Source organism: Lipotes vexillifer, unplaced genomic scaffold (genome assembly GCF_000442215.2).
Source record: "Lipotes vexillifer unplaced genomic scaffold, Lipotes_vexillifer_v1.1 scaffold429, whole genome shotgun sequence".
Taxonomy (NCBI): domain Eukaryota; kingdom Metazoa; phylum Chordata; class Mammalia; order Artiodactyla; family Lipotidae; genus Lipotes; species Lipotes vexillifer.
The window spans coordinates 304062-331283 of NW_006784171.1; the positions used below are offsets into that span (position 1 = coordinate 304062).

General features: G+C 36.3%; 1 protein-coding gene across 1 annotated transcript in view; it reads left to right on the forward strand.

The window, feature by feature from the left end:
- SMCHD1 (structural maintenance of chromosomes flexible hinge domain containing 1) overlaps positions 1-27222 on the forward strand; it is a 128442-nt gene that overhangs the window by 9330 nt on the left and 91890 nt on the right. The window contains exons 2-8 of the mRNA XM_007456555.1: positions 970-1045; positions 1709-1870; positions 6305-6387; positions 7049-7179; positions 22496-22610; positions 22732-22851; positions 26745-26911. Coding sequence (XP_007456617.1) covers positions 970-1045; positions 1709-1870; positions 6305-6387; positions 7049-7179; positions 22496-22610; positions 22732-22851; positions 26745-26911 — 854 coding nt within the window. The remainder of the gene's footprint in view (positions 1-969; positions 1046-1708; positions 1871-6304; positions 6388-7048; positions 7180-22495; positions 22611-22731; positions 22852-26744; positions 26912-27222) is intronic.

The window sequence follows — 27222 nt, forward strand, 5'->3', positions numbered from 1 at the left end:
TCAGCAGGATTCCTCCATAAACAAGTTTTAATTTAAGGTTCATTCATTGATGGTGCTATTCTGATTGCCATTCCTCCTGTATTTATTAGCAGGAATTCTTTGCCTCTCTAATTGATGAGGCAAAAGAACAACTTCGCCTCATCATTTAGAGATACATGGTTACCCTGAAATCTAATTGGTACAAGAAAACAGGATAAATGCTTTGTTCTTTCCCTTTAATTTGTCAGTGTTCAGAGTAAGGAGTTAGTGCCTCAGTTAGTTTCAGTAGTGACCAATAGGGTTTTTAGTATCAGTATTGAAGACTTGAATATCATTAGTCTAGCTTTTTTTAGTAATCTTCTGTGTAAGGTTGGTCTAGATTAACTAGTTCATCATTACTTGAAACAGAAGTAAGGGTGCTAACACTTTGTTTCCTGTTGTAGTTTCCCCCCATAATTTATGTTGCCTTAATTTTTTAAACTTATACTTTTGGAAGGGGTTATAATAGATATAAAGATTCTTTATTGCAGATACCCTGCATAGTGTGGCTATACTTACCTCAGTGTTATAAAATATTAACCTCTATTTTCTTCTAGTACTTTTGTTTTTGCATATTTAAGTATTTAATATATATGAACATAAGTGTTATGTTAATACTTTGCTCCAAATAACTTTACTTATATATTGACATAAAATTATATGTTTTTTGTCTAGGAGAGCCCTGCTGATGTTAAACCCTTTCAAAATGTTCAATTAATCACTTGTGTTCCTAGGTGACATATAATAGCAGAAAAATCTAGGTAATTTGTAGATAGATTTGTGGTTAATCATGCAAAGGCAAAATTTAAAACATTGACATATTTCTCAAATAAATGTAGCACTGTTAGAAGGTTATAATATCCTTATCAATATTTTCATATTTTTGTAAACTTGAATAGTGCATTTATTTCCTTTGTATAATAATTGATTTTATTCTCTTATTTTGGATAGACACTTGGCATTTCACCTGAAGAAAAATTTGTTATTACAACAACAAGTAGGAAAGAAATTACTGGTGATAATTTTGGTAAGCAACGTTATGTTTATGCTTTTATATTTAATATGTTCTAGTATATCATAGAGCAATGACTATTTTGTGAGATAGATAAGCATCAAAAAACTGTGATGTTTTGGGGATGGGGGAGGAAACTAGCTATATGCATCCAGTTTGTGCAGAGGTCATATTTTTCTAGTAAGGTTATAGGAAAAGAGTTGATATCATTTATGGCTACAGAAGATGAGACCTTGCTCAGCACAACACCTAGCCCAGATCTTCTACTTGGGCCCTTAAGAAGCTAATTCTTCTGACCAACTTGGATTCTTCCATTATCTTTTTTTACCCAGTTATGTACTAAGACTTGCCAATTTTTCATGCCTGATTCCTTTTTGGATTTAATCATTCTTCTCCATTCATATTGATACTACTTTAATATAGTTCCTCATCTGATTTTCTGTGACAGCTTAACTTAAGAATTGAGTGTTTCAGATGAGTGGAAGTATTTGAACCTATTCCATTGATATTCTTAACAAAACACAACACAACTGAACTTATAGATGGATCCATTGTTTGGGGATTTGCCTGTACAATTTTTAAAGTCATTTCATAGATACAGTTTGTATATTTAAAATTATAAATTCATTGTGTTTCGGATGCTAGCTTAGCACTTAAGATGTTGCCTCTTGATTACAGATGAAACTGTTAAAGATGGAGTCACTCTGTACCTGCTACAGTCAGTCAGTCAGTTACTACTAACAGCTACAAAAGAACGAATTGACTTCCTACCTCACTATGACACATTGGTTAAAAGTGGCATGTATGAATATTATGCAAGTGAAGGACAAAATCCTTTACGTAAGTATTCCATTTATACTAATTTTGATAAACTATCACTCACCTTTATCCCTTGATCACACGTCTTAGTCCTTCACTTTAAAAAAGATCTCTCATTCTACTTTATTCACAGACTATGATCAGTTTTTGTGAGTGTCCTTACTTCGTCTCTTCATCGCAGTGTATTTCTTTTTCTACCTAAGTCATCTTACTTCAGAATAAAGATACCTCTCCTTTAAAACTAATGTAGAATGAGAATTCATTCCTTTTCGACTCATAAGAGGTCTTGTACTTACACATCTATCTCCTGTACACTCTCCTTTCCTGATTTATTCTTCCTGGCCTCCTATACACCTCTCCCAGTTGAGAAAATATTTGTTTTACCTTGCACATTTTTTATAGCTGAACAGCACAAGTGAGTGGTTTGTGTTCTGTATGATTTCTTTTATCATTTCCTTCCACCTTTACTACTTGCCAGTTTTTATCCTACCTTTGGATTGTTTGCTAGTTGATTTAGAGAATCTTTTCTGTCTGGACCCTGCCAAAGTGTTTAATACTATTTAGATGTTCATTATAAACTTTCTTTTTCTTTTTTTTTGGCTCTGCTGTGGTTTGTGGGATCTCAGTTCCCCAGCCAGGAACCAGGAATTGAACCTGGGCTTTGACAGTGAAAGCCAGGAATCCTAGCCACTAGGCCACCAGGGAACTCCCTATAAACTTTCTTTTTAAAATTTTTTTTCATTGTATATGCATTAGAGTTGGTAGAAAATTAGAAAACACAGATAAGCAAAAAGAGCATAAAGAACATCCCTATCTCCACCATCCAGATGTAACTACCACCAACACTTCGGTGTTTATCATTTCAGACCTCTTCATATTGTTTTATTTTTTTTCTTTTTTAATGGTTTTGTGTGATGCATGGTTTTTTTTTTTTTTTTTTGGCCGCGCTGCATGGCTTGTGAGATCTTAGTTAGTTCCCTGACCATGGATTGAACTCGGGCCCTCAGCAGTGAAAGCACAGAGTCCTAACCACTGGACCACCAGGGAATTCCCAATGCATACTTTTTTAACCTACCTTTTTATTTAAAATGTAATGAACATCTTTAATATGCATGTCAATATATATTTGTTTTAGGGGTTACGCAGTATTTAGGTAACGTAATTTATTTGAACAGTGTACTGTTGTTATTAGACATTCAGGTTATTTCAGTCTTTTTTTAAATTGTTACAAATGACTGAATGTTCTTGTGACTAATTATTTATTTTTAATAAATATTTTATTTATTATTTTTGGCTGTGTTGGGTCTTCGTTGCTGCGCGTGGGCTTTCTCTAGTTGCGGTGATCAGGGGCTACTCTTCGTTGTGGAGCACGGGCTCTAGGCATGCAGGCTTCAGCAGTTGTGGCTTGCGGGCTCTAGAGCACAGGCTCAGTAGTTGTGGCGCACGGGCTTAGTTGCTCCGCGGCATGTGGGATCTTCCCAGACAAGGGAAGTGTGTCCCCTGCATTGGCAGGCGGATTCTTAACCACTGCGCCACCAGGGAAGTCCCCCCATCTTCTTAATGTGTCAGTGCTTGAGGGCTTAGTCCTTGGTCCCTTATCTTCTCCTAATTCCTCAATTGGTGATTCCATCCAATCTCATGGCTCTAAGTACCATAGTTATGGAAGTGACTCCCAAATGGAGGTAGTGAGAAATGGTCATTTTTAGTTAAATACTGAAAATAATGCCAGACTTACCTCCTGAATCCCAATTTTGTCTATCCACTTACCCATGTGGCATCTCTACTAGGATATCTAAGATGGGAATATACTACACATAGTTTTCCATCCAAATTAATTTTGGTTCTTTTTAGTTGCTTAAGCCCAAAATCCAATTGATTCTTTGTCTCATTCAATCTTTCAGAAAATCCTTTTGGCACTGTCTTCAGTGTTTATCTTAAAATGAGCATTTCTCTTTACTTCTGTTGGTAACACTAGGTCTGAGGCACCATCATAGATTACCGAGATTATATAGTGGCCTCGTCTCTCTCTTTTCATGCCTGGACACGTAAGGTTTGAGAAGTCAGATTGTTTCACTAAGGGTAAATGCCGAAGTCTTTACAATTACATGCATGGTCTTAGAAGCTGTGCTTTGTATCTTTCTGACTTTGTTTCCACAACTCTTCTTGTTGTTCATTCCTCTTCACTGCCAGCTTTATTCTCAGCTTAGGGCCCTCTGCCTGGATAGCCCGTGTCTCAGTCCCTCACCTCATTCAAGTCTTGTTTATCTGTTACCTTCTCAACAAAACTTATCTTGTTCATCCTATTTAAAATTGCAAACTATGTTTCCTCTATGCCTCTATACCAGTAAACCCATGTAAGTTGGAAATATTCTAAGTCAAAAATGCATTTGCGGGGGCTTCCCTGGTGGCGCAGTGGTTGAGAGTCCACCTGCCGATACAGGGGACACGGGTTTGTGCCCTGGTCCGGGAGGATCCCACATGCTGCGGAGTGGCTGGGCCTGTGAGCCGTGGCTGCTGAGCCTGCGCATCCAGATCCTGTGCTCTGCAACGGGAGAGGCCACAACAGTGAGAGGCCCGCGTACCGAAAAAAAATAAAAATGCATTTGGTGGGGGGTAAATTAGAAGTTTGGGATTAAAATACATACCCTACTATATATAAAATAGATAACCAACAAGGACGTACTATATAGCACAGGGAACTATACTCAATATCTTATAATAACCTGTAATGGAAGAGAATGTAAAAAAAGAATATATATATTTATATATATGTATAACTGAATCACTTTGCTGTACACCTGAAACACACCATTATAAATAAACTATACTTTAATATAAAATAAAAATTAAATTAAAAAATGCATAGGAGCCATGTGGCAAAATGTTAACAACATGTGAATCTAGGTGAAAGGGTTTAAATATCTGCATATTGAATGAATCTTTAATTCTTTCTCTGGGGATAAGTTTTTAAATGTATAATCAGGGAGTCAGTAGATACATTCATTTTTAAGACTTGATATAGATTAATTACCTTCCGATTGGTTATATGAGTTTTCATTCCTACTGTCATTATATGAATAGGCAGAGAATATCACTGTTTAAACTCCTGCTTTGATTTCTGTGACTTCACATTAAATTCCTGGGTCTTTCCCTGCCTGTTTCCTGTGCCTTTGATGCTACTTCTGGTTATTGTTGACTGTATGGTGGATAATTCTTTTAAGTCATGTTGATTTCTTTATACTTGAAATGAACTTACCCAAGCCTAAACTATTCTGTGTCAATGAAGCATTTATCTCTGGCTGTCTTTACTCTCTATTAAGCATAGTCTGTTCCAGCTCTGTGGAGCACCTCTACTCACTGAGCTTGATATAGTGATAGGGCATTGCATCTAAAGCTGAATTTTTCTTTCCTCCCTTCTAAATTTTTCTCCTTCCAAATTTTATGGAAAATATGACCATTTGTTCAGTCTTCTAGAGCAAGTACTCAAAACCACCTTGGATTTCTTTTTCTTTCTCCCTTTATATCTAATCATATACTAAATTCTACTCATTTCTTTCTTTGAGATTTCTCTTAACTCTTTTTCCTCGCATTTCCTACAGTGTCCCTACTTCTCCATTTCCTAGTTAATACCCTTCGCCAGGTCTTTATACATATCTGATTTGTGGTAACTTCTTTCTAACTAGCTTATAAATATAGACATCCCCTGAGTGTTGAGAGTGTGGAAGTGCTTGCTGGAGTGCTACTCTGTGGGTTAATTACGCTTAAGTTGGGTTAAGCTTCAGGGGAAGAGACATTAATTTAGTATGTTCCCCCTTTTAATTAAGGGAATAAAAGTGAGGAATAGTTTGGGTACTGACCCTGGAGAAAGGAGAATGTTAGGAACAATGCCAAGCCAGTGATAAACTGAAGGTCAGGCTGGTCCTGTAGTAGGAAATTAAGAGCAGTTTTGTGTCAGTTAAGCAGATACATTGTGCCATTTCACATGTTGCTGTTGTGAGATATCTGTATTTAAATTAGCTCTCGATAGACACTTTTATAGTTGCTTTATAGTTGTCCTTGTATCTCAGAATGTGCTTACGTTTGACTTGTGCATGATGTAATTACGTACCACAGACTACTATTTGATTTTATGGTTATGGTCTTCTGTTTGTCTCTTATGTGTGTATGTCTGTCTTTAGATTATAAACTCCTTGAAGCCAGGAATCATGGCTGGCTGACTCATGATGTGTAGTGCCATGCAAGTACTGGTTGGTTACTGCTTTTTTATGCTGGTGGTGATTGGTGATGCCTTTATTATGTTTGTGTCATTAGGATCAGGATAATACTTTAATTCTAGCTCTTTGGAAAATAAAAGTGATGGCTTAAGGTACTTCAGAGTTTCTTCTACTTTGAACTTTTATATGAAGTATTTAGGAGGGAAAACTTAAGCAATAACGTTTTCTCATTCTCTTCCAGCATTTGCTCTTGCAGAATTAATTGATAATTCGTTGTCTGCCACGTCTCGTAACACTGGTGTTAGAAGAATACAGATCAAATTGGTAAGGAAATAATACTCTAAAGCAATTTAACTTGTCGTTTCATAGAAGTACTACAGGTTCATTGGAGAAAAATTAGGAAATAAAGATAAACTAAAAGTAGAAATAATTATCTGATGTCTCTTCAGTCATTAAAATTTTTTCACATGCCCTTTTTCTATGCATATATGTATACATGTATGTGTGATCATAGTGTACATTTTGTTATTTGTGATCTTTTATTTTCCCTTAATAGTACATTGTAAACACTGCCATATCGTGAATATTCTGCAATATAATATACCACTGCTGCAGTTTGGTTTATTGGCTATAATATAAATTATGTAATCAGTCTACTGTTGTTGAACTTTTAGATTTTTTTCCTATATTTTTGCCATTGTAAGCAGTGCTGGTGTGATGAGTATCCTTATAGATTTTTGTACATATCTCTGATTAGTTTCTCAAGCTAAATTCTGAGAAATGGAATTTCTGAGTTAAAGGACATGAAGAATTCTAAGGCCTTTGATTCATACCGCTGAAGTGCCTTTCAGAAAGTTGTATTAATATATACTTCCTCCAGCAATGTATGAGTGAGCCCAATGAATCACTTTTTTTATATTAACTCTTCTTGTTTTTAATATTGATTTGACTTTTCCTATCTTTTTGAACTTATTTTATTTCATAGCATTTTGATGAAACACAAGGAAAACCTGCCGTTGCAGTGATAGATAATGGAAGAGGAATGACCTCTAAACAGCTTAACAACTGGGCCGTGTATAGGTTGTCAAAATTTACAAGGCAAGGTGACTTTGAAAGGTTAGAAAACCTTACTCACTTTTTTTATGGGCAGCTGGGTATTTTAATGAGGATAAGAACTCATATTTCTTTAGTTATACATGATACATTGGCGGTTTTGATGTTATCAGCATATTTATTTAGATTTTTATAATAAAGTTTTTATGACCAATACTTAGAAATAGTCAAAACTGCATAAATCATATTGTGCCCTTCCATTGAATGATTCTGTTTGCATTTCCTGAGGTATATAGGAGTTTTTTTGTTTTTTTGTTTTTATTCATTTATTTTTGACTGCATTGGGTCTTCGTTGCTGCATGCAGGCTTTCTCTAGTTGCGGCGAGCGGGAGCTACTCTTTGTTGAGGTGTGCGGGTTTCTCATTGTGGTGGCTTGGCTTTGTTGTGGAGCATGGGCTCTAGGCTCATGGGCTTCAGTAGTTGTGGCACGCGGGCTCAGTAGTTGTGGCACATGGACTCAGTAGTTGTGGCTTGCGGGCTCTAGAGTGCAGGCTCAGTAGTTGTGGCACACAGGCTTAGTTGCTCCGTGGCATGTGGGATCTTCCTGGACCAGGGCTCTAACCCATGTCCCCTGCATTGGCAGGCGGATTCTTAACCACCGCTCCACCAGGGAAGTCTCCCTATCTTCTTAATGTTTCAGTGCCTCAGGACTTAGTCCTTGGTCCCTTATCTTCTCGTAATTCCTCACTTGGTGATTCCATCCAACCTCATGGCTCTAAATACAATAGTTATGGCAGCTATGTTGTGTTCTTCGGTAAACGCATTTGGGAAGAATCAGTTGGCGTTCTTATTAAGTAGTTAGTATTTATTCATGTCCTCTTTTTCTCTCTGCTGTGTCAAGGAAAGTCACCCAAATTTAAGGACCAATCTCAATAATGTGTAAAATTAATATAGTTAACATGTTTGCCTTCTCACTTCTGAAATTTCAGCACTCAGAATTTTCATCAAAATTGTAAAGACTTACAGTGCCATGGTGAGAGGCAGCAATAAGTGAAGAACAAGGGCTGTGGAATCATTTGGTCTCATTTGAATTCTGGCCTTACTAGTTGTATGACACTGGTCAAGGTAGTTTACTTCTCTTTATCTCAGTTTACATGTCTGTAAAATGGGGATAATACCTCATAAGGTTTTGAGAAAACCAAGTGAGTTAGTACATGTAAAATCCTTAGAGCCTGGTAAATGATAAGCAGTCAATAAATACAAGCTATCATTTTAGTTACTACTTCTCATTCGTGGCTTCAGATTTTTCTGCAATTATTCTTTTTCACTGTTTTCTTGAATACATGCCACTTCAAGGATTTATAAAATAGTCATAAGGCAAAGATCACATCTTTCATAGTCTAAAGATAGAATTTAGCATAAGATAGAAATATTAGGTAGAAATGAAAGGAGAACAGATGGTAGATTGGGGCAAAAAGGTCAGAAAAATGTTAGTTAAGTCAAGTGGAAGAGTAGAAAGAAGTAGAGCCTACAGTTTATTAAGATTTCTCTAGATTTTAGCACAACACAGACTTTTAAACTTAATTCAAATGTTAGGGAAATTTTAATTTTTGGTAGAAATCTACCTGTTGCATGTTCTGGTCCTAGCTTTTTATAGGTGTTGTATCAGTAAACAGTCAGTTGTTATAGCTCTTATGTACTCATACTGTCTTTGAGTCCAGTATCAGTCCCTTAACCCACTCCAGTTTCTGTTAGCATCAGTTGTACCCCCCTCACTCCTCTAGCTTCTACTCCTATAGAAAAAATTATCAGTTGTTTTACTGCTTCCAATTTAGTTTTTTATTGGATATAAGGATGGGTATCATAGGAGACAGGCTGTGGAAGAAAAGGAAGGACAGCCTACAAATACAAAAAAGCTGACTATCTTGACTGTAGCTTATGTTGTAGTAGAGGAAAAGCCAAAAGTAAACCAAAAAATGTATAAGCACTTCAGTTACTGATTGTTAAGAAAATATTGAGTAATATGTTAGAGCCTGATGGCCATCTCTTTTAGGTAAGGTGACTAGAAAAGAGGGCAGCCTCTTTGAGGTTACATTTGAGTTGAAGCTTGAATGATTAGGAAAAAACACCCAAGCGAAAATCTGGGCGAAGAGTATTCCAAGTAGAAGGAACATCAGCAAATACAAAGACCCTGAAACTGTGATCAGCTTGTTTCGTTGGAGAGACGGAAAGGAGACCAGTGTGGTTAAGTGCATATGAAGGGGAGGGTAGAGGGAGATGAGGTGAGAGTTCTAATTTGGCAATATTCTTTCTAACTCTCACCCACCTTGGTACTACCTTTCCCTCCACTTTTTTATTTTGAAAATTTCAAATAAACCAACAAATAAGTTGAAAGAACTTCAAATAAAAAGCCAGCAAATAAGTTGAAAGAGCAGTATTAGCACTCATATATCCTTCACCTAGATTTATGTTAACATTTTGCCACATTTGTTATCTTCTGTCCATCTGTTTATGTATGTGTGGGTGTGCACATGCATGCACACACAGCACACACACTTTCTCTCCCTAAATCATTTGAAGGTAAGTTGCAAACTTTATATTTCACTGCTTAATACTGTAGCATCTATTTCCTTCACAGCGATGTTCTTGTAAATAGCCATAAAACCTTTATACCCAAGACATTTCTCAGTGATTCAAAATATCTAATGTCCATATTCAGATTTTTCCCCTTTGTCATGTCTTTCTTTTTTCCTTTATTCTATAATTCCCCACATTTCTGTCTTTCATGAAATTGTCATTTTTTTTTGTAGAGTTCAGGCTAGTTGTAGAACAGTCCACAAGGTGGATCTGAATGTTTACTGAACACTATTCTTTTCCTCAAAATTTTATGAATATTTTCAAATATACAGAAAAGTTAACATTCTACAGTCAATACCCAAGATACTCATACTAAGTTTCTACCACTGACGGTTGCGTTACCACGTATCTTTTTATCCGACTAACCTTCAGGTCATCTTATTTTTTGATTCAGTTCAAAATAAATTACAGATACCAGTAAACTTTCTCCTGCTGCTTTAAGTATTGGTATCTTTATGTAGAATTCAGGGGGTTTTTTTGAGGTAAAATTTACATTGAAATGCTCACATCTGTCTTAAGTATATCTTCATTAAATTTTTTTTATGGTAATATAATTCATATAGTCTCACAAAGTTGTGCAGCCATCACCAGTAGTTCCAGAACATTTTCATCACTAGAAGAAACCCTGTAACCACTTGTAGTCAATCTTGTCTCTCGTTGCAGTCACTAATATACTTTGAATAGTTGTTAATCTACTTCTTCAGTTGTTTTTTTAGGGATTACAATTAACATTTTAATATATAACAGTCCACTTTGGATTAACACCAAGTTAACGTCAATAATGCACACAAACTTTGCTCCTATATAGCTCCATTCCCCTCCCACTCCTTTGTATTATTATTTTCATATAAAGGACATCATTATACATTATAACCCTGTCAACACAGTTTTACAGTTAGTGCGTTATACATCTTTTTTTTTTTTTTTTTTTCCGGTACGCGGGCCTCTCAGTGTTGTGGCCTCTCCTGTCGCGGAGCACAGGCTCCGGACGCGCAGGCTCAGTGGCCATGGCTCACGGGCCCAGCCGCTCCGCGGCATGTGGGATCTTCCCAGACCTGGGCACGAACCCATGTCCCCTGCATCGGCAGGCGGACTCTCAACCACTGCGCCACCAGGGAAGCCCCTATTATTTTGTTTTTGTTTGTTTGTTTTTTGGCCACGCCACACGGCATATGGGATCTTAGTTCCCTGACCAGGGATTGAACCCATGCCCCCTTTTGAAAGCTACTTGTGCTGAATGAAGAATTCTTGGTTGACAGTCTTTTTCTATCAGCACTTTGAATACATTAGTCTACTGTCTTCTGACTCCATAGTTTCTGATGAGGAATCACCTGTTAATCTTGAGTATCCCTTGTATGTGACTAGTCACTTCTCTCTTTCTGCTTTCAAGATTCTCTTTTTTCTCTGGCTTTTAATGGTTTGTGGCACATCTGGTTTTTGAGTTCATACTATTTGGTGTTTGTTGAGGTTCTTGGATGTCTAGATTAATGTTTTCATCAAATTTGGGAAGTTTTTGGCCATTATTCAAAGAGTCTTCCTCTCCTGTCCTTCTGTGACTCATCTTATCCCCTCCATTGATGGGGTTTTTTTCTTCGGTTTGTTTCTCAGACTGAATAATCTCAATCAACCTGCCTTAAAGTTCACTGGTTATTTCTTCTGCCAATTCATATCTGCTCATGAGCCACCTAACTGAATTTTTCATTTCAGTTGTTTTTTTTCAATTCCAGAATTTGTTTGGTTCTTTGTAGTTTCTGTTTCTCCTGATATTCTCTGTTTGGTAAAATACTGTTCTCATACTTTTCTTTACTTCATTAGACATCATTTCTATTAGTTCACTGCATGTATTTAAAATAGCTGATTTATTTTTAAAAAATTTTAATTGAAATATTGATTTATAATGTGTTAATTTCTTCTGCATAGTAAAGTGATTCAGTTATACATATATATAACATTCCTTTTTTAAAAAATTATTTTCCATTATGGTTTATCACAGAATATTGAATATAGCTCCCTGTGCTATAATGTAGGACCTTGTTGTTTATCTGTCCTATATGTACTAGTTTGCACCTGCTAACCCCAAACTCTCACTCCATCCCTCTCCCACCCCCACCCTTGACAATCACAAGTCTGTTCTCTATGTCTGTGAGTCTGTTTCTGTTTTGTTGATGAGTTCATTTGTGTCATATTTTAGATTCCACATATAAGTGATATCATATGGTAATTGTCTCTTTCTGACTTCAATTAGTATGATAATCTCTAGTTCCATCCATGTTTCTGCAAATGGCATTATTTCATTCCTTTTTATGGCTGACTAGTAGTCCGTTGCGCGTGCGCGTGTGTGTGTGTGTGTGTGTATACATCTTCTTCGTCTCTTCATCTGTTGATGGACATTTAGGTTGTTTCCACATCTTGGCTATTGTGAGTAGCGCTGCTGTGAACATAGGGTTGCATGTATCTTTTTGAATTATATTTTTATCCAGATATATGCCCAGGAGTGGGATGGCTGGATCATATGGCAACTCTAGTTTTAGTTTTTTGAGGAACCTCCATACTGTTTTCCATAGTGGCTGCACCAACTCACTTTCCCACCAACAGTATAGGAGGGTTCCCTTTCCTCCACACCCTCTCCAGCATTTGTTATAAAAAAGCTGACTTAAATCTTTGTCTGGTAAGTCTAATTAATCCCTGGGCTTTCTCTGGGACAGTTTCCACTGAGTGCTATTTTCCCTGTGTGTAGGCCAGACTTTAGTATTTCTTGGTGTGGCACATAGTTTTTTTGTTTAGAACAGGACATTTTATTTTATTTATTTATTTTTTGTCTACGCCTGGCATGTGGGATCAAACCCGTGCCCCTTGCATTGGGAGTGCAGAATCTTAACCACTGGACCACCAGGGAAGTGCCTAGAATAGGACATTTTAAATTATATAGTGTGGCAAATCTGGAAATCAGATTTATCTTTCTCCCCAGGGCTTACTGTTGCTTTTGTCTTTTTGTGGTTTGTGTAGTGACTTCCCTAAACTAATTCTGTAAAACCTGTATTCTTTATCTTGTGTTGCCCCTTAAGTCTCTGCTCAGTTAATTTGGTGGTCAACTGATCAGACGTTTCCTTGAATGTCTGGAACCACTAAGTCTTACAGCTTTTGCCAAGGGGTTCTGTGTGCATACTGGGCTGTTTTTATTGTTCCAGCAGGAAGTTTACAGCTCTGCCTTAGCCTTTAACTCTTGGTTGCACCAAATCTCAAAGTCAACCAGAAATAAGAGATTAGAGCCTTCTCAGTTCTTTCTTGAGTATGTATACAATCCTGCACATGAGTGTGACCTTGATACTCATGACTGTGTTGGAGCTTTTAAAAACCACTATGGGGGGCTTCCCTGGTGGCACAGTGGTTGAGAGTCCGCCTGCCGATGCAGGGAACACGGGTTCATGCCCAGGACCAGGAAGATCCCACATGCCATGGAGCGGCTGGGCCCGTGAGCCATGGCCGCTGAGCCTGCGCGTCCGGAGCCTGTGCTCTGCAACGGGAGAGGCCACAACAGTGAGAGGCCCGCGTACCGCAAAAAATAAAAAAAATAAAATAAAATAAAATAAAAACCACTATGGGTCTTCCCTGGTGACGCAGTGGTTGAGAGCCCACCTGCCAATGCAGGGGACACGGATTCGTGCCCCGGTCCGGGAAGATCCCACATGCCGTGGAGCGACTGGGGCCATGAGCCATGACTGCTGAGCCTGTGCATCCGAAGACTATGCTCTGCAGTGGGAGAGGCCACAACAGTAAGAGGCCCGCGTACCACCGAAAAAAAAAAAACAAAACCACTATGGACCTCTTATTCCCCAGCCTTTTCTTCTAAGTTTTTGCCGAGATTCTTGTTTTCTCCCAACTGTTTTCATTGCCTTAGTCAGCTTTGATGGTAAACATCTGCCACTGATTGTTTTTGACAAATGACCCAAGGAAAATGCTTTTCACAGTGAGCAAGTTCTGAGTTAGGTCAGATAAAGACAAACCCTGCAAGTGGAAGTTTCTATGGAACTGTCAGATCCAATAATGGCAATTCGAAGCGGAAGGAGCTTTTGGGGAACTCCAGACACATTCCAGTGACTCCTAAACTGTTAGTTTTCAACATGATTGCAGGGCTGTTGGTTTTCAAGGCTTCTGTGGAGCTGGTGAGAGGGGAATGGGAGAGGGTGTGTTAAAAAGTAACAGCTTGCAGTTTTTACCAAAACTCATCAATGTGTCTTAAATAAACACTCCTTGGATTGTTGCAAGACTTAGTTAATTTTTGCAGTTCTGAAAAAGTTGATTTTCACAATTTTTTCGGGTGGCGTTTTTGTGTTTATCAATGAGTGGATTTTCATAGGTTCTTACTTTGCCATTCTGGAAGTGATCACTTAATTAACTGATTTTTGACAAGTGCATACACTGGTCTAATCCAAACCCCTAAGACAAAGAACATTACCTGGACCCAGGAAATTTGCTCATGACTGAGGCACTGTTACAATCATAAGTTAAATTAGATACCTAGAACCTTGTTGTAATACTCTGTTCATTTAATTATTTTGTGGAAGAAAGAAGGGTGACTTCAGTTAGGCCAGCTGGGTGGCCATAATTCAGATGCGTGTTGGATCAGTGCTACTTTCTGCACTTTAAACTTGCTCAGCAATTAAAAAGCTCTCAACTCAGTCAGTCGTTTTTGGGAAAATAAAAATAGCATGCCACAGGGCCCATTTCCCATGCCACTTTTAGGTTGTAGAAATGGACTCCCAACAGGATTTTCCCTAATTTTCCTAAAGAAAAAGCTCAATTGTCTTTAGTATTTTTCTGCAATTAAGATGAACTTTCAAGTAGATATTTGTACTTACTTGAATTTAGAGAATGTAGATTTAGGCATCCTACTTTAATTTGGTTATTTCCATTGTGTCTCACAGATGAGACACATCTGTATCGAGATGAGACACATGTATTCCAGAAGCTCAGTTAGTTACCTATGGCCATTTGTCACTTTCTTCATTGTGGCTGATTTTTTTTCCATGTGATAGATTGGAGATAGTGAGATCTAAATATATATACATAGTCTCTACCATATTTCCTGGCAATCACTTACATTGTTTCTTTTTACTAATTTGATCATCTCTCCTATTCCTTTTTCTTACCTTTTACACCTTTTATCATACATTTTCATGCAGATTTTGCTTCTCTTTTCTAATAAATACTGTTGTTTCACAAAGATATAGTGTCCTCTTATATTGTATGAAGAATAAGAATGAGATAGTTTCTGAAACTTTTTTAGACTGTGATAGAAATTTATTTTGAGGGAGGCGACTTTCTAAATTCTCCAGAGGACTCCCTCTGTGATGCAAAATTGTTTCTTAAGATCTTAGACTATATTTATCTTCATGAAGGGAGATCTATATAGCCCGTGAGTGTGGATATAGGAATTATCTGGACTCATTTACACAAGTCTAAAACCTACTGGAAATTAGTATTTTCAGCCTTACTTGCTGTATTAGGGTTTTTGCTTAGTTTAGGCTTTCATGAATGGAAAAGGAAACCTAGGAAAAAGGTTGAAAAAGGAAACTTACTGCCTGGTCATTAAGTGTGTCCAGTCCTAATCAGTGAACAGAATTCCTTAGTTTTGAATCAGATTAAGTATGTATATATTGTTTTATCTCTGAGTTCTGCCCTCCCAAACTTTTATTATACTTCCCCATATGTGTTTTAAGGAGAATATTTAGAGGAGGGTATTTTCAGCATATTTCCTAGAAGTATTGTCATAGTAATTAAAGTCTTAGAACCTATTTACTCTTTATTTTTCTTAATAGACATTTTGTTCATAGAATTTAATTCTTGGTTTATGACAATGTATCAGTGCAGGACATGCCCTTTTAAAGTTTATTTATTGAAAAGTTTAATAAGCTGAATAACCAGAATTTGCCACCCAATCCAGTAAGTAGAATATACTGTAACTTACATCTGTGTCCTCCTCATCCTCGACACCAAAGTTAACAAGTATCTTGAATTGTTTTTCTGTTTACTTTTTTTCTTTTAAACATCTTTATTAGAGTATAATTGCTTTACATTTTGTGTTAGTTTCTGCTGTATAACAAAGTGAATCGCTGTACGTATACATATATCCCCATATCCCCTCCCTCTTGTGTCTCCCTCCCACCCTCCCTATCCCACCCCTCTAGGTGGTCACAGAGCATCGAGCTGATCTCCCTGTTCTATGCAGCTGCTTCCCACTAGCTAGCTATTTTACATTTGGTAGTGTATATATGTCCATGCCACTCTCTCATTTCGACCCAGCTTACCCTTCCCCCTCCCTGTGTCCTCAAGTCCATTCTCTACGTCTGTGTCTTTATTCCTGTCCTGCCCCTAGGTTCTTCAGAACCCTTTTTTTTTTTTTAGATTCCATATATATGTGTTAGCTATTTCCTTTTTTTAAATGTATATATATCTAATTTTGCTTGTTTTTGATAATATGAAAAAATGTAATCATACTATATGTTGATCTACAAGGGACTTGCATTTTCATTTAATATTAGGTTACTAAGATTGCATATTTGTGTGGGTCTGTAGAACATTCATTTTCGTAACCATGTTATCTTTAGTATATACCAAAAAGGAATCCCACTGTATTTATCCAGTCTCTAGTCAGTGGGCATTTGGTTTTCTCCCCCAAGTTTTAGCAATTGTTAGCAGTACTATCTTATATATGGTGTGTGTGTGTAGTATTCTGTTATATATGTTTCCTGGTCCAAATCTACATAAGTTTTAGGTATATGCCTAGGAGGGAATTTGTAGGATATAAAAATGAATGTTCCGGGGCTTCCCTGGTGGCGCAGTGGTTGAGAGTCCGCCTGCCGATGCAGGGGACACGGGTTCGTGCCCCGGTCTGGGAAGATCCCACATGCCGCGGAGCGGCTGGGCCCGTGAGCCATGGCCGCTGGGCCTGCGCGTCCGGAGTCTGTGCTCCGCAACGGGAGAGGCCACAGCAGTGAGAGGCCCGCATACAGCAAAAAAAAAAAAAAAAAGAATGTTCCAACTTACAAGGTAATGGCGAATTATTTTCCAAAGTGATCGTATTAATTTATACTTTAACCACTTATGAAAGTTTGATAAAACTCACTTGGGAAACCATTTGGGTGTGGTATGTTTTTTGCAGGAGGAGTTTTTAACTATTGCTTTGATTTCTTCATAGAGTTATAAGAATATTTAGGCTTTCTATTTCTTACTGATTTAGCTTTGGTAAGTTATATTTTAGTAGGAATTAGTCCATTTCATTAAATTTTCAATTTTATTGGCATATAGTTGTTGGTAGTGTTTGTAAAGAACCAGTGCTTGCTTTGATAAATTTTCTGTTTTCCTGTTTTCAAATTCTTTGATTTCTGCTCTTTATTATTTATGCCCTTCTTACTTTGGGTTTATTTGCTCTTTTTGTAGTATCTTGATGTGGAATCTTACAGATTTTTTTTTTTACTTCTTTTCTAAGATGAATATTTTGTGTTATAAATTTTCTTCTCAGGACTACTTTTGCTGTATCCCACAAGTCATTAATATGCTGTAATTTCACTTTCATTCAGTTCAGTGTAACTTTTATTTCCCTTGCAACTTGCTTTTTGATCCATGGATCTTTTTTGGAATGTGTTGTTCAATTTCCAAATGTTCCCAATAGATTTTCTTGTCTTTATGTTGATTTCTAGTTTGACTTTATTATACTCAGAGAACATACTCTATATGGTTTCAGTTCTTTTAAATTTGTTAAGATTTGTTTTATGACCTAGGAAATGATCTATATTTTGGTGAATTTTCTGTGTCCTTGAAAAGAATGTGTATTTTGCTGTTGCTGGGAGGAGTGTTCTGTAAATCTCAATTAGATTCCATCTGTTAATAATATTTTTCAGTTCTTTCTTATCCTTGCTGATTTTCTGTGTAGCAGTAATGAAGAGAGGAGTATTGAAGGGCTCCACTTATTTGCAGGTTTGCTGATCTTTTCAGTTCTCTGAATTTTTGCTCTGTGTATTTTTAACTTGTGTTACTTTTTGTATGCATAATTGAGATTGTTAGGACTTTTCAGTGAACTGACCCTTTCATCATAATGCCTTTTTTAAAAAAATTTAATTAATTTATTTTTGTCTGTGTTGGGTCTTTGTTGCTGTGCACGGGCTTTCTCTAGTTGTGGTGAGCGGGGGCCACCCTTCATTGTGGTGTGTGGGCTTCTCATTGCAGTGTGTGGGCTTCTCATTGCGGTGGCTTCTCTTGTTGCGGAACACAGGCTCTAGGTGCGTGGGCTTCAGTAGTTGCAGCACGCAGGGTCAGTAGTTGTGGCTCACAGGCTTAGTTGCTCCGCAGCACGTGGGATCTTCCCAGAGCAGGGCTCAAACCCATGTGCCCTGAATTGGCAGGCGGATTCTTAACCACTGCGCCACCAGGGAAGTTCCCATAATGCTTCTGTCCCTGATAATTTCTTGCTCTGAAGTGTATTTTATTTGATACTGTAGCCACTCCAGCTTTCTTTTTGTTTATGTTTGTATGGTATATCTTTTCTTAGCCATTTTCTTTTAAAATACCTATATCATTATATTTTAAATGAGTTTCTTGTAGACAGCATATGGTTAGGTCATTTTTTTTTAACTTTTTAATTTATTAAAAAATTTTTTTGACTATAGTCTTTTTAGAATATTTATTTATTTATTTATTTATTTGGCTGTGTCAGGTCTTAGTTGTGGCACGCGGGATCTTCGTTGTGGCACGCAGGCTCAGTAGTTGTGCACAGGTTTCTCTCTAGCTGTGGCATGCAGGCTTCAGAGCTTGTGAACTCTGTAGTTGTGGCTTGCAGGCTTAGTTGCCCTGCGGTGCGTGGGATCCTAGTTCCCAGACTAGGGATTGAACCCACGTCCCCTGCATTGGAAGGTGGATTCTTAAACACTGGACCGCCAGTGAATTCCCTGGTTTGGTCAGTTTTTAATTCACTCTGTCAGTTTTATTTAGTGTATTTGTACTATTACATTTACATATTTTTAGTTATTGGTACATTAGGACTCAAATATGTCCTGTTTTAACTTTTCTGTTTGTTCCCTTTGTTTTGCATTTGTCTTTTCTGGCCTTCTTGTGGTTTACTTGAACATATTTTACTATACTGTGTTCTTTATAGTGGTTTTCGAGTATATCTTTTATTTATTTATTTATTTTTTAATGGCTGCTCCAGGGAATACTGTATTACAGTCTCTTAGTGTGGACATTTTACCAATTAAAGTGAATTACAGAAATCTTACCAAATTATTTAGGTATTTTAACTCTCTCCCATTTATAATTTAGTTTTAAGTGTTACCTCTACATATATTGAGAACCATATCAGACCGTGTTATTTTTATTTCAACAATCTAACGTAATTTTAAAAACTCAAGCAGAGAAAGGTAGTCTATTTTATTTACGTGCATATTTGTTTCATTGTTCTTTATTCCCAGGTAATATTCTTTTATTAACTTGGTCTGATATTAATATATCTCCTCCAGCTTTGTTTTCATTAGTATTGAAATGGTAACTCGTTTTCCAACCTTGTAACCTACTGTCTCGTTAAAGAGTGTTTCTTTTAGGCGGCATTTGGTTATGTATTAAAATTGGCGATCTCTGCCTTTTAATTGGGATGTTTAGACCAATTACATTTAATGTGATTATCAGTATGCTTGGTTACTATCTTTGTTACTTGTTTATTTTTCCCTTTTTTCTGCCTTATTTCAAATTGAGTGTGTGTGTGTGTGTATGTGTGCTTCCACTGTTTCCTTCATTGACTTATTAGCTGCTACTCTGTTCTCTTGTTTTACTGGCAACTACGGTTCATAGTATACATCTTTAATTTATCACAGTTCTACTCTCTTAGCAGATTTCAGTTACACAGTAGTGTTATTGACTGTACTTAACGATGTTATACATTAGCTCCTCAGACCTTATTCATCTTATTGATGAAAGTTTGTACCCTTTTACCAACCTCTACCTATTGCCCACACTCCCCAGTCCCTGTCAACCATTTTTCTACTGTCTGTTTCTATGAGTTTCTCTTTTTAACAGTTGTTTTCTTAAAAATGTGGTGAAAAAAAAAGTATAACATTAAATTAAAGTGTATAATTTGGTAGCATTAATTATATTCACAGTGTTTTACAACCATTACCATTATGTATTTTCAAAGATTTTTGTCTTTCCCAAACTGAAACTTTGTAACCATTAAAAGATAACTCTGTATTCTCCACACCTCCAGCTGCTGGTAACCACAGTTCTACTTTCTGTTTCAATGCATTTGCCTATTCTAGGTACTAGGTACTTCATTTAAGAGGAATCATACAATATTTGTCATTTTGTTTCTGGTTTATTTCACTTAGAGTAATGTTTTCAGGGTTCATCCATGTTGTAGATTGTATCAGAACTTCACCCCTTTTTATGGCTGAATTATGCAGCTATACTACATTTTTCCATTCATAGGTTAATGGACGGTTGTCTTGTTTCTACGTTTTTTTGTATATTGTGAATAATGCTGCTATGAACATTCATATACAAGTATTAGTTTGAGTCCCTGAGTCAGTTTATGTTTACCCACATATTTACCATTTCTGGTGGTCTTCATTCCTTTGTTTAAATCTATAGTATCATTTTCATTCCTAAAGGTCTTTTAACAGTTTTTATAATTCATGTTTGCTCTCAGTGAATTTTTTCAGCTTTTGTATGTCTGATAAAATTTGGATCTATTCCTTACCCTCCTTCCCCCTTTAAACATATTTTTGTTGAGTATAGAATTTTAGGTTGACTTTGTTAAACATTTCAGTACATTAAAAATGCTACTCCATTTCTACTGACTTGCACAGTTTACAATGAAAAATCCATTGTCATTCTTATCTTTGTTTCTCAGAATGTATGGTGTCTGTTTTCTCTGACTCTTTTAAGATGTTCTTTTTATAGTTGGTGTTGTATACATTGTGTGTTTGTGTTGGGGGAGCACTGTAAGTGTGCATGCATGTTGTGTGGTTTGTGTATTGTGTGGGGTGTTTGTGTATATGCATGCTTTTTTGCATGGGGGCATGTTTGTGTCTTTGTTGTGTGGAGGTGAGTTTGTGTATGGCAGTTGTATGTTGTCAGGGGGCTATTTTTTGTGTGCTTTGTTTTGTAGGTCTGGTATTACCGTGTTTTACCTGGTCATTGTTGTCTTTATTTTGATTATTGATATATGGGTGAGAACTTTTTATACCAATTAAAATATTTTTATTTATCCCATTATTTCTCTGTGTTGTTTTCTCTTTGTTTTTAAATTCATTGCATCTTTTTGTTGTTGCTTTTGAAAATGTTGTTCTACCTTTTTTTCTCTTTTAATATTTTAGAATTTATCTGTTTGTTTTCCTGGTTGTCTTTGAAATTAAAAAATGCATATTAACGTCAGACTTCAAAATTTAAAAAAACACCTCCCTTCGCCCATATTAAAAAATTTGGAACACTTTATCTCTGATCACTTCCTTCCCAAAGTTATACTTTTGTTGTCTAGTATTTCAAGTCTGACTTCAGAAATCCCACAAATTATATTCACCATTTTTTCTAACAACACATTAAAATTTTTTTAATACATATTTTAAAAATTACCTTTGTACTTACCATATTATGATAACCTTGTATGTCAGATTGTGCTTGTAGGAACATTTCTTTAGAGCAAATCTCTTAATGGTAAATTTCCTTGGATATTGTCTGTAAATTCTTCATTTAGCCCTAGTTCACAGTTCTACATTGACCTTTTCTCTTGGCCCTTTGGAGATAATATTCCACTGTCTTATACTGTTGCTGTCAAAGCCTGCAAAGCCATTTCTCTCTCAGTCTGTTTATTAGTTCTTCTGTTTTGTTTTTAGTGTTCACTGTGATGCAGATTTCTTTTTATGTATCCTGTTTGGGCTCTTTTGGTCTGAATCGGTGGATCTATGCCTTTTAGTGGTTTGAGAATATTTGCAGCTTTTATCTAGTCTCTCCTCTCTTTCTCCAAGTACATTTAAACTTGTGTGAGATACTGTCCTTCAGTTGTTCATGTTTTTAGTCCCACTTTGATATTTTTCATTCCTTTTTTTCTTTGTTTCTTATGGGTAAGTGTTTTTGAATGTGTCTTTGTGTTCTCTAAATCTTTCCAGCTATGCCGCATCTGCTCTCTAACCTTTTCATTTGGTGTAATAGTGGTTCCAGCCTCATCCCCAGTTCTGTTTATTTCTGATATTGGGAAATGGTGTCCCTAGCGATCTTGCCTATATTTTGAGAGACCAGGGATGCCTACTCTCCAGAGTGTTGTTATGGTGCAGTAGGAGGTTCAATCAGAGCTCTTCGTTTGTCATGATACATGGAAATAAGACTCTCTTTGCTGTAATTCCCATTAGTATTGAGGCAATATTTTAATGAGTTTTGAAGGAGTAAACAATTTTGAAGGGAAGATTGTAGAGTTATACAGATATTTGAGATTTTCTGATTTATCAGGGTGGGCCCAAGAATTTGCATTTCTTAGCATTTCCAGGTGTTGCTGATGCAGCTGGTCTGGGTAATAAACTTTGAGAGCCATTGGACTAGATGATGTTTTGGCTTTTGGCTCTGATTTTTTACATTTGAATAGGGGTGTTATCTGGCTCAGGGAATCATTTTATTAACACTTAATAAAACTGCTATAACAATTTCCTTTAGCACCTGAGTAGTTTGTTTAACATCATTGCATTAATGTAATGTTTTATTTTAGTGATCATTCAGGATATGTTCGACCACTACCAGTGCCACGCAGTTTAAATAGTGATATTTCCTATTTTGGTGTTGGGGGCAAGCAGGCTGTTTTCTTTGTTGGACAATCAGCCAGAGTAAGTAAAAATATTTCTTAAAAGTGAAAGTTGATCAAAATATTTTGAGGTTGACTTTCTAAATGTGTTATCCAGTTTAAATTGTGGGAATTTATAAAGTACTCTTTTTAATATTTAACAGATGATAAGCAAACCTGCAGATTCCCAGGATGTTCATGAACTTGTACTTTCTAAAGAAGATTTTGAGAAGAAGGAGAAAAATAAAGAGGCAATATATAGCGGATATATTAGAAACAGAAAGGTACAATACATTTTAACTCAGTCATTGTAGATTCATTACTTTGGATGGATAGGGCAAGAACATTTTTTTCATTTTCTGAGATACTAATGTCATTTTAAAAGCTTGAAGATATGGAATTTTCAAATTAAATTTTCATTCTTTTTCTTTTAATTATGTGAATAGCAAAAGTGATCATTTATGTGCTTTCTCAGGCTGAAGTCTTCAGAAAACAGATTTTCTCATAAAGCCAAGTAAGCTTTCTGGAAATAGTTCATAAGATTGTAAACTTTTTTCCTTGAACTGAGTTTGAGTTTTTAAATATTTGTTGTATAATAATCATAGAAGTAGAGTAGAAAACAGTGATAGGGTAATAGATTTTTAAGAAATCTGAGCTCCAGAGAAATAAGTAAACGAGAAACTTATTTCTGTTATAAATTTGCATTCACATGCTCATTTTAATAAGCAGAGTGTTCACAAATTTGAGTCTTGTTGGTGAGCACATGGTATTTGTTGTATTACTCATTCAGCTTTTCTCTGAAACATTTTAGAATTTTTAAATTTTTTAAAACCTTTTTTAAAAGTAAGATTTAAAAAATTCTTTTCTGCTTATAAAGCAAATTGTAAAAAATTTTATAAAGAAAACAAAAATAATCTCAAATACCAGAAAAAAGTACTTGTGACATATTTAGTCGAATTTTCTTCTAGTTTAAACTTTATCATATACTTAGGCTTTGAGCTCTGATTTATTAATATTTTGAGTATTTCTTCATTTTAGAAAGTATTTTGGTACACAACACACTTTTAATAGCTTCATAGTATCTTTGGCTAAATGTACAGTAATTTGACTATTCTGTTAAGCATTTAACTTACTTGAAGGATTTTATTATAATTGTAAAGACACTGCCATTAGTATCTTTGCACAACATTTTGCCTGAATTGCAGTTTTTTCTTTGTATAAATTGTTAGGATTTTTATAACTGTTATAAGGAATTTGAACTTAGAAATATTTACGGTGTGTATTACAAAGTCGCTTTTCTGAAAGGTTGAACCCAAATCAAATACACTCCCAACAAAGGTATATTGGAAGTGCCTGTTGGATCATTTCCTTATTTTTCAAAAGAACAAAGCAGGGAGGGAAGAATGATAGCAGAATGTTAGTGGTTTGATTAGTGAAAATAATACCTTTTCTTTCATACTAGTGGGCTGAATTTTTTTCATGTTTATTAGCTACTTTTACTTTCTTTATAACTGAACATTATCTTCTGTCTGAGAAATTTCTTCATTTTGTCATTCCACCTTTTCCTCTTTAAATTTATTGCATTTATTTAACAATTTACATATCTTAATATATTGTTTATATAACAGTATTCTGTCTTATATTTTCTATGTTATCTTAAAATCACAAAGCCCTATAAAGTATATTGGTGGAAATATTATTTGCTGCGTGAAAACTGGTGAAAAATAGAAACAGAATTTTAAGTGATTTTTTTCAGAACTGTGTAGATATGATAAAGCTTGGATAGTACTGAGGTCTCTTAGTTTATCATTTCTTCCAGCTTTTCCTGTGTTTTGTGCTTAGTTCATCCCAGCAAACATTTCACGGGTACCAGTAGGTCCCTAGTCCTTTTCTTTTTCTGACCTGTCCTTTCCAGCCTACTTTTTGGGGGCTCCTCCTCTATTCCTAAGCTGTTATCAGTTAGTACGGTGTGCGTGGGGTTGATGGTTCTTGATCTATGGGGGCTAGCACGCACACGCCCCCCCCCATATATATATATTCATTCTTATATATACCACTTAATACCAACAGTTCTCAAATATGTATTTCTTGTCAAGACTTTTTTCTTAAGATTGAAACATTGAATCAGGCTGGACTACTTAAAGGGAAGAAACCATTCTGGCCGTTTTAAACAGAAAAGGATTTCATAAAGGGAATTAGATGCTTAGATGATTATTGGAAGGGCTGAAGGAATGATCTTTAGGCTGAGTCTTGTAGAATGATGCCAGGGTATTCCAAACTGACCTTCTAGGGATGCTGCAACATCTGCTGCAATCAGGTAGCTGGAGGACCACAGCTGGATCTGGAATTCAGAAACACAGTACCTTATCTCTGATCCAGGAGTTGGAAAAGTCTTGCTGCCACAATTGCTCCAACAATGGACACAGGATTTCTGGCCATTACTAGTGCTGTATCAGCGCTGATGCTTAAGCTGGAACCTGGATACTGGTCTTTCAGTACCTTGCATGGTAACAGAAAACTTTTAAGAAACCTCAGGAGATGGCCTTTGCCTCACTTTTCCCTTCTAAATCTTTGGCTAGTACATCTAATTGGTGAAACCTAATTTGCATCCACAAGCAAAAATTTAAGAGTCTGAGAAATAGACGTTTTTTGATTTCTTTCCATCCTCTGCAGCCCGGGAGGGGACAACATAAGGTGGTACAAATGGCAGCTGAATACCAATTGATCCTATCTAGCACACGCATTTCCAGTTTCCGTTAGATGTTCCTCTCCACGGGTTCTGTAAATAACTCCCTTTTGGTAAATCTGAAATCAAATATCTATAAGCGTTTCTTATTTTCTTCCCCTTTCCTCCAACTATTAACAGTATAGTAGTAACTGTAATCCTTGTTGTTAATCATTCACCACATTTAATTCTTTTAAAATAGTTCCTTTCATTTATCCTCTCTTCCACTCATTTCCATTGCTTGATTCAGCCTTTCCAGCCGCGTCCTTCATCATATGTTTAACATATATTCTAAACTACCTTGTATCCCTTATAGTCTCAAATCCTTCATGTTCTCATTGGTCTGGGATGTTTTTATTAAGTCATCTGCTGGGTGAATGTCACCCCATTTTTTTTTTTTTAACTCTGTAGTTCTTGGCTTGTAGCTTTCTAATGGCACATTGTTTTATAATCATTTGTTTCTCATCTATTAGATGGAATTTGTAGGGAGGAAGGATGCTCTATCTTGAACCCTATTTTCCTCATGCCCAAGTTGAGTCATAGGGCTTAGAAGGTGCTATCCAAATATTTGGGTAATGAACCTGCATCATCAGTAAACCCAAGCTAATCTACTAACTCTCAAACTGTATAAAATGTTACTTATATATTATGTATTGTAGTTATAATATTAGTAATTTAGTGTGTAGGGATGCATTGGAATCGTATTGGAGGGTTGGTTTTTAATTTTTATTAAGAAAGTAATAATACACACTTACTAAAAAAAACCAGTTTCCTAGACATAATAGTTCAGTGTGTATCTTTATCCTTATAAGTTTTTATGTGTACAACTTATATAGTATATATATGCATGAAATTTTTAACATACAGACTCATAGTAAAACTGAGAAGTTTGTAATTCTTATCCTCAAACATTCCCCCACTCCCCCCTCCCTCCCCACTTCCCTCTGAAAGTGGACTGGGGCCCAGGCAGATTTTACTCCCTTTTAAACAGAGTGCCTTGGGCTAAGCCAGCTGGGTTCAGGCTGCATCCTAGTTTTCCTGAACTTGGAGGGTGGCTGGGCATTGGTCCTGACCAAGTTAAGTGGTAGGTACCCCAAGCAGGCACTCATTCCACGTTAGGGTAAGTGTTCTCAATTTTGGGGCACAGTTTTAAACTCAGTATTTATTTTTCTTTACCCTTTTCTTTATGATTCTCCAGTTCGTGTAGCATTATGGTGTAGCATTCTCCTTGATGTATGCCAGTTTAGCAATCTATGTAAAAGTTTCCCTCTCCTCACAGCATTGTTGTCACACACTCAGCTGATTTGCAATTGGCCATTTTCCTCCAAAAGATTTTTGAAGCCTGTATTTGAAATTATCCAAGTGAATCACATTAAAAGTTGATGTAAATGTTATTTGTTAATTACAATTAAGGTGCGTGTAATGTGTTGTACTTTATGTTCACTCTTGTAGCCATCTGATTCTGTTCACATTACAAATGATGATGAAAGATTTCTACATCATCTTATCTCAGAGGAGAAGGAAAAAGATAGCTTTACTGCTGTGGTTATCACAGGGGTACAACCAGAACACATACAGTACTTGAAAAATTATTTCCTTCTTTGGACGAGACAGTTAGCGTAAGTATTTACATTTGATTCAGGACATGTTTCTTCTTATCTTTTTTAAGATAGAAAATATTACAGACATATTGAAGCCTCTTGGCTGTCTGCTTTACTCCTATCCCATTTCCTTCCCTTCAGTACAGGAATCATTACTCTGATGTTAGCATTAAAATGGTTCTGTATTCTGTAAATAATGTACCGATCACCGGTAATGTATTGGTCATTACAAATACAAACATGAGGCCCATGCTTTTTGACAACTGTGATAACATTTAAAATAAACTTGAGTTCATCCAATTCAGCTCATCACTCCCAGATCCCCCTTT